Source organism: Prosopis cineraria, unplaced genomic scaffold (genome assembly GCF_029017545.1).
Source record: "Prosopis cineraria cultivar Desert tree isolate PC_DT_omini unplaced genomic scaffold, ASM2901754v1 PC9, whole genome shotgun sequence".
Classification (NCBI taxonomy): Eukaryota; Viridiplantae; Streptophyta; class Magnoliopsida; order Fabales; family Fabaceae; genus Prosopis; species Prosopis cineraria.
Window position 1 is genome coordinate 18,052,063 of NW_026555340.1, and position 9,108 is coordinate 18,061,170.

General features: G+C 32.0%; 1 protein-coding gene across 1 annotated transcript; it reads right to left on the reverse strand.

Annotated features, from left to right (window-relative positions):
* Positions 1–394: 394 nt before the first annotated feature.
* LOC129319528 (protein SIEVE ELEMENT OCCLUSION B-like) lies at positions 395–6,090 on the reverse strand. The gene is made up of 7 exons (XM_054964639.1): positions 5,853–6,090; positions 5,619–5,702; positions 4,222–4,664; positions 3,559–3,653; positions 3,288–3,424; positions 2,196–2,699; positions 395–1,417 (listed from the first exon to the last, which is right to left on the reverse strand). The coding sequence occupies exons 1-7, from the start codon at positions 6,036–6,038 to the stop codon at positions 776–778; spliced, it is 2,091 nt and encodes a 696-aa protein (XP_054820614.1). The 5' UTR covers positions 6,039–6,090; the 3' UTR covers positions 395–775.
* Positions 6,091–9,108: the final 3,018 nt, after the last annotated feature.

The window sequence follows — 9,108 nt, forward strand, 5'->3', positions numbered from 1 at the left end:
CACTATCGCATACGTATTGTTGGGCTCACTCAATTTTTGGGATTATGTACTTGATTTGATATATTTAATGAGTTTATTTTTAATTAATTTTTCTTTAAAAAAGTTTAGATAGGTCGGTTTTAGAGAGTCCTGGGATTTTTTTTTTTTAACAAACTCCTCATCAATAAGATTTTTACATTTGGAATAGGATTTGATCTTGTGACTTCATAAATCATGAGTCAAATCTTTAATGAATAACTAATATTTGTTGCCATTTTTTATCTTCTTGTTAATATTATTAATACTTCTCAGAACTCACTGAGAAGGAAAATAGGGTAAGGGTAATAAACAAAAACTAAAATGATTCTAAATTTTTGTCTTTAAAAAAATTGAATAATATTAAAAAAAGCAAAAGAAAACTTAAAGAACGAATTTTATTATATTAATGTCTGAATCAAAATCAACTTTTCTATCATGACAAGCAGACGAATTATAAACCATTTATTCTATAAACCCCATGAAATTAGGGCAACAACACAAAGAGGCTAAAAATCACACACCAAAGCATCATTCGTCTGCCAAATACACTTAACCAAAATAAAATAGTAATTAATTAAAACCACCACAAATTGAAACCATAGCTTTTTCAAAAGTTATAAAGGGAGACAAAAAGAAAGAAACAAACCCTACTTTTGTGAGATCCACATGCTCAGAAGTATAGGACCTGTTCCTGTCTTCTTATTTCTCTCTAACTTTTTTCCGGGGATTGCCAGCCCAGCAGCAGAAAGCTGATTTCCTACCGGAGAATTGTGACATCGCCGGCGCTGGCATCAGCAGCTTCCTCTTTGTATCCATGGCAGCAAACATATCTGACTAACTCAATGTCCATTGTACGACCACACATGCAACGAATCGGAGAATAGATATCACTCACATGGTACTTGATATCCAAACGAAGACAATTCGCATGAGGAGGAAGCTGAGAGAAGACAATCTCATAATGTTTTGTGAAGGACACATCAAACCCAGGATCGTTCTCGATGTTGAGTTTCCATGAATCGAACTCTTTAAGCGTCTGATAGAAAGTGTCTCCACGACAAAGCAGCTTAACGTTGGACCCTTTGCTGAGAAGAACCCAACCAGCCTGTTCATGTCGGAGTCCGAGGAAGACCTTAACTTCCTCGAAGGAAGGGTCTTTGGTCGTCTTCTTCCTCATGCTGTCGAACAAGTTCTCGACGTTAGCCCAGAATGCATTGACAATCCTCAGCTCGTCCTTACCTTTTCCATGGTGATAGTAATTTATGATCACGTCAGATCTTTTGGTGACCTCGTCTCTCTTGACTTTCTCCAATAGCTCCGGCATGCTCAGCAACCACCTGTCGTCGGAATAGTCCGCGTCGGTGCGTCCATAGACGATGATATATGCTTCTTCCTTGATCTGATACATGCACGCAAAAGGGTTTAATTTCTCTGATCATCGTATACACAACAAAACGATACTCGAAAACATCAAACGAAACTGTACTATAGTTAAAGTATTACCTAGCTGCTTATTTTATTATGCTGTCTCTCTCTCTCTCTCACTCCATATGTATGTATAGACACAGTGACACACAGATATATGTCTGAGAAGATCAAAGTAAGAAGGAAAAATTGCAATTGAAGTTGCTGGAAAATTACATGTCTTTATATATATATATATATATATATATATGCATGACACAGTGATATACTCAGAAACATCAAACGGAACTGTACTACGTTATAACTCGTAGTATTACCTAGTTAGCTGCTTGTTTTACTTATGCGCTCTCTCTCTCTCTACACACACACACACACGTACAGATACGCGGACACACGCAGATATATGATCTGAGAAGATCTAAGTAAGAAGGAAAAAACTGCAATTATTAAGTTATGGGAAAGCATCAAACGGAACTGTACTATATGTTAACTCTAAGTATTACCTAGCTGCTTATTCTACTATGCTCCCTTCGAATCCCCACCTCTCTCTCTGTATAAATAGACAACGTAGTGATACTTGATCTGGTCAGAAGATCTAACTAACATCATGTCTTTTAGGTATTACCGAACACGTCTTATATTTTATTATGCTCTCTCTTCAATCTGCTTGTACTCTCTCTCTCTCTCTCTCTATATATATATATATAGACACACACACACACACAAAAAATAACGAACTGCATTATACGTACCCAACTATCTATTTTTGGATTGTGTCTCTTCATTTCGGTCCAGAACCAGTTCCATTTCATGTTAAGTTGCAAATCATCATCTTTGCCCCAAGGGAAAGCTGGATCACCCCAAGCAAACAACATGTGCAAAGCATTCTCGTTTGTTAGACGACCTTGAGGATTGAACACAGGGACCATAGGTTTATTCTGGTACTTGAGTCTGTCTCTGATGAGTTTCTTGCATATTGGAGGAATAATGGAGTACTCCACCACGTACCAGTCCATCTGTCTCTTCAACTCTTCGAACTGTTTCCTGTCTGTTGGATCTCCAGTTTCAGATGAGTCATAATCAACAATTGGGGCCCACAGGATCTTGAAGTCGTCTTTCTTGAATCCTCTGACTTCTTTTGGATCTTTCCTCAGTCCTTCGTGGATGGATTTTAACAGACGAGCCTCGTCTGCTATGCTGTACAGCCCAGAAAGGAACAGCAACACATGTTTCTGCCGGAACACATCGATGCTCACCTGTGTTTGTTTGTTTGTTTGTTGTGTGGGAAAGCACAAGTGCATAAAAAGAGGACCTAATGATTAGTTTTTACTTTATTTTAAAGGGAAAAATTGGCGATAAGGACCGAACAAAAATATCAAGGCATAAGTCGGGATCATTATGTTTGAAGCACAGTATGTTTTTTTTAACGAAAATATTAAAATGCCTTTCTTTTTTTCTGCACTTGTCTACAAAGTACACAAAATCCCAAATGCAGAAATAAAGCCTATAGGAGATCATGGTCCTTGATAGATAATATATTTTTCAACAGAAGTATTAAAAATACCTTTCTTTTTTCTGTCATTGTCTTGGGAGTATAGATTATTGAAGATCTATGGATGACTTCAACAATCATTGCAAAAAAAAAAAAAGATATTTTATTATTTTGTTTAAAAATATATTGGCATTCCAGAACCCCAGTTTTATGTAAGATTTATTTGTGCATTTGGGACATGGTCAATTTTTCTTAGTTTAAAAGTGTGTGGGGTCAAAATTTAGAGGCATGATTTTAGTATAGCATGTATCTCACTATATATATGTATATGTGCATATACATAGACACAAACCATTGAGCCAGTGGAGCCATGATAAACATGTGGGTCCTTCAAATCTTTGGGGAAAAGCAGGCACTTCAAAACCTGCACTATTTCGGTGGGAGTCTGAAAGGCTACTCTATAACGTCCAATGTACTCATCTATCAGTCCTGCAATTAATATAAAGAGAATACACACACACACACACACACATATCAGCTTTGGTTTGAATTCAACTTTTTTCTCTCACAAAATAGCAAATTAAAAAAAAAATTAATTATCCAAGCTCTCTTGAGATCATCACCTTTCTCATTGTCTATCTTCGCCAGATAATCCCTTAATTTGATGAGAACGGTTGAAATCTTGCTGCTGATATTGGATAATTCATATCCACTCGACCTGAGGAAAAAGAACGGTTTTCAGTAGAAATAGGATGGTCTCATTTAAAAAATAAAAAATAAAAAAAGCAACAATTTGAAAATTTAAAAATATGTCATTTTCCAATTTTATCCTTCTTTGTAATTAATGACCTTATTAAATATAATCACAAATAAACAAGGAATAAAATTGAAAAAAATTAATTAATTATTTTAACTTTAACTTATACTCCATCTTGTCCTATTTATTAGTCACTTTTGACTTTTTTATCAAAATTACGAAAAATTTTAAAATTAATTAATTCTATCTAAAAATTTAATAAGTTTTTAATTTTACACCTAAGAATTAAAAATATCTATTTTTAAAATAAAAGACTCTAACGTTTAATAAATTTTTTAATATTTAATAGGAACAAAATAGTAAAGATGAACATAATAATAAATACTCTCTCTATCCTATATGAATAGGACTAGAGGAGTATTAAGTACTAAAAAAGGTTTTTAAAGTTTGCTTTATGCTAAAAATCAGAAGGAATGATTATGAACATGTGTGTGAGTGTGTGTGTACAAAAAGAGAATGAACAACTTACGAATAACCCAGGAGGATATCAATGTAACTTGCACAGATAACAATTGTGAGGACAGTCCAGTAAACGAAGACAGGAAATTCCTGAATGGCTTTCTCCAACGTTGGGAGGTCGTCCTTAACGTCATAGCCTTGTTTGGACATTCTCTCCAACCGAACCAGACATTCGACGCAGAGGAACGCAGTCTTGACGACGAGGTTGTAGTCGAAGATGTCCCTTCGGTTTCTCTCGAAGGCTTGAACATGGTTCAGCACAGCCAATGATTTTCCGAGGTTGTCATCTTTTGGAACTTGAAAAAGGTGCCAGAAATTCCCATACTCTAATGCAAATGCTGCCAGTGCTGTCACTGCTTTTGCACACCATGAATATGCGTCTAGGTGTTTCAGAATCGCCATTGTTGTTTCGTGTGCGAATGAATGGTGCTCATCGTGTTGTGTTTCCATCATCTGTCCACAATGAAAATCAATGAAAAACAAAATGCTTTGTTAATTTCTTTTATGTCTTGATTATCATGAGTGGTTCTTTACTCTTGCCTTACATATACATATACATACATATCGATATATATATATATGTATGTATGTATGTAAATGTACGTACGTACGTGTTTGAAAGTTAATCTTGCTATTTTTTATTTACATAAAAGTTTAGGTGAACTCATGATCTAATGAGTTATGCATTAAATCTTTACCAACTCAACTAATTTTTGTTGTCCTTACATTGGTAGCGGAATTTAATTCTATGATCTTGTGAATCATACATAGGCCAAACCCTTAATCTCTCTAATCTTTATTAATTAATAAAGTGTTTTCAACTAAATTATGCATATAAAAAAAACTCAATTGTGTGGTTAAAATTGTCCAAAAGTATCTCCTTATTGATTAAATGAACAGAAACAAATTTATTATGAGGGGCTTATAAAAAAGGCTTACCCTTAATTTAGATATGAAGAAAACCAGAGATATGAACGAATATTAGAAAGGAAAACTCTTTAAAACATAACAATTTTTTTAATATTTTAGAAGTTGTCCTCCTAGTAGTCTCTCTTCCCTGTTTTTTCCCATTTTGCCCCTATCTAAACTAAGCTAAAGATGCTAACCATTGAAAAGTATTTCAGACAACCTCTTGTAGTAAAAGCTAGCTGGAGAAAGTACACATGAAAAGTAAACAGTCGTCATGGAATAAACTTAGTAGCTAGGAGTGTAAATGTGAATAAGAGTGATGAGAATGAGTATCGATGAAATCTATTTATATATATATATATATATATATATATGCGTTAGACATATTGTCTTAAAAGGATAGATATTCTAGTTTATTATTAATATATTGTCTAAAAATGATGAAGAAATAAGGAAATAAAATGTAAGAAAGACAAGCATGTTTGATGTAGTAATAACCTGACAAGCAATATGCTTGAGTAAATGTGTCGGTGGTTCGAAATTGGCAAGGTAAGCCTTGTCCTTCGACTCTTGTGCAACAAACTGTAAACAATATATAGACACATCAGAATTGTTTTCCTCGTACAGACAATCAGATAGACACAGAGAGATCTAGAGAGGGAGAGTATGGAACATGCATGAAGCATATACATACATACATATATATACATATATATAGATATACACACGTACCTTAATGCTTGGATCGGCAAGACCAATGGAAGGACCCATGATGTCTGCAACAACACTGAAAAGAGCCTCGACATTGAAGGTTTCACCAGGCTTGTTGACGACATAGCAATCATAAACTAAATCCAAGACCTGGTTATCCAACTGGGTCAATGGTCTCAGCAATGGCTTCTGCGAGTATTCCGACATGATTCTTTTCCTACGAGCTCCTCAATCAGGCTTCAAATAATGAAAAGGAGCAAATTAATGATGTCTTGTGGTATTACCCTGCCATGCCAGGCAATATTTAAAGGCTTCAGATTCCATAGTGGGAGACAATATTAAAGAGTGTATAACAAGTCACTTTTGCAAAAGCATTAAAATTAATTAATTAATACGTATCACATAGCTCCCTCCAGTACCTATTATAATACAAGATACTTTAATTTGGTCCTTAACATACTCCTCTAGTGCCATTTATCAGGTAGAGAGAAGATTAATTTTAATTTTATTTATAGATCACTTTATTATTTTTTATGTTCATCTTTACCATTTTACCCATATTGAATGATAATAAAAATTATTAAAAATAACATGAAAGCTTATTAAATTTTAAGACAGAATTAATGAGGTTTAATGTTTTCTTTGATTATGGTGAAATTAAACATGTTAGAAGTAACTTATAAATGTAATTAGAGGAAGTAAGGCACATTGCATGGTCTTAATTACATTTTTTTAATATTATTCTCATTTAAACTTATTAATTATGAGAGAGAAATGTAATATAAATTTGCAAAAATTTCATTTAACTAAGGGTAAAATTCAAAGTTTGTTTTATTTTCAGACAAAATTAATTAATAACTCAACAACATTTTCTTGATTCTAATGACGTAATTAAAATTACCTTATGACAAAGGCCAGTGACAGCTTCTCAGTTAGCCTTTCCTTTGCCTTTATTAGTGGATGATGTTAAGTTAGGAAAAGGTCGAGAGTGGTGTAATTGACGTGTATTTAATAACTTGCTTTTGCTTTTCAGAAAGATGCCGTGTCTTATTTGGTCGTCTCCATACCCTTCAAGAAAGGAATAAGCAATAATATATACACACTGCTAAAGGTAAAGGGAAGCAGAATATTATAAGATTAATTGAGAACGCTGCAAAGAATGAGCCGTATCTGGTCCGCTCTGCGTATGACCCCCCCCCCCTTCTCTCTATGCATGGTGGAGTTATCCGATTCTATTTATAAGGTAAAGAAAAAAAATTATAATATCCTCTTGTTTTTTATCAGTTATAATTTTCTCTTTTACCCTAAAGAAGATATGTTATTAAAATATGTATATTTAATAGAGGTAGAGTTAAATATTTATTAAATTTTTATGTAAAGTTAATGAGTTTTGAAGTTTTTCTTGATTTCGGTGAAACATATTAAAAATGACTTATAAATAAGACTTTAAAAAGTATAAGTTAAGTCATTTTTAACTATCTTAATGGAACCAAGGATAAATAATTAAATTATTGATATTTTTTGAAATAGAAATAAATTTTCTAGTTTTTCCTTATTAAATGCATCATTGATTTTAAAAACACATTCTCCCCCCCATATATGTAAAATTGTACCCTTCTCATAAAAAATTGGGCAAGGGTAAAATTAGTAGAAAATAATTAATAATCTATCTTTTTATGTAAAGTGACTTATAAAAAAAAAAACAATCAATTCCTTTTAGAAGACGACTTATATCCCTCTTGATCTTTAATTAATATGAGGAAAAGTTGATCAATCTTGATCTTATTAAGAAATGTTAGTTGTAACCTTAAAATTGTAATAGAAGATTGTAACTTTTCAATATTACCCTTATTTGTAACTAACAACCATAAATAATAAATTGTGGTTTGGGATTCAATCACCATAACAAATAAGCAAGGGTAAAATTAAAAATTAAAATTTATTATTCTAACTTTACCTTATATCAAGGATAAAAAACTTATAAATTTTGTTTTATACTAAGGACTAGGAGCGGAGGAAATATAACATAATCGTGCATGAACACGTGACTTTCAACCAATTCTAATCAATGATTAATACAAATCAATTTGAAGGCTAAGAGGTTTCGTTCTAATGACTCAATTTGAATTCTTAAGGGAAAATCACGACCAAGGACCATTATTTATTGCTCTAAAGGACTAAATAATACTGATTTTGCTCTGCAGAACTAAGAGAACTAAATGTAATTAAAATTTATTATGAAAAAAAATCACCCCTCATATATATATATATATATTTGTTGTAATGGGAAAAATTGATTGTTATTAAAATGAAAATGAGACTTATCTTTTCTTAAATAGAAACTTATTCACTAGATCAAAATATTTGATCTCTACAACCAAGTTAACATTTTAGAGTTGTTAATGAAGAATTAATTATTGTTAAAATGTAAAATAAGATTTTCTTTTTCCTAAATGGGGATTTGCTTACCAAATCACAACACCTATTTCTCTTCACCACCAAGTTAATTTTTTAGAGTTGTTAATTAGGAAATTTATCGTTGTTTAAAATGGGAATGAAACTTGTTATTTTTCTGAATGAGAATATGTTTATATTGTTAAAAAGAGTGTGTTTATGTATAAGGGGTGGTTTTATCTTTTCACAACAAATTTTAATTAAATTTAAGTTCCTAGTCCCATAGAGCAATTTCATAATGATTTGATCTTTATTTGCAATAAATGTTCTTCCCAAGTTCTCTGTTGTGATTTTTCCCATTGTTTTAATCAGCTTTAGCTAACTCTAAAAGTATCTCTTGTCTACATTAAATTAAAGTAAAAGAAAGAGACAAAGAAAGAGACATGATTAAGCATGTTGGATTGGGGGAATATTATGATAATTTTGAAACAATGTTATGAAAGTTATAGGGTTTGGATTGTTTAATGCTATTTTGATTCTATTTATAAGTCATTTTCAATATGTTTTATGAGCATAAAAAAATATTAAAACTCATTATCTCTATCTTAAAATTTAATAAGTTCTCAACTTTGTCCCTATAACATGAAAACGAAAATTTGTGATGAAAATTTAATAACATGACTTATAAATAGAATTAAATAAATTTTTCTCTCTCTATCCTATAAATAGGACCAGGGGGTGTATTAATTAGCCAAAATAATTTGATAAACTTTAAAAACAATAATACAAATCATATATACATATATAAAGGCAGTTGTGTCTTGAATTTTTTCCCAATGATTTAGGTGACATTTCTAAACTACTCTTTAATTTCTTTTCACTA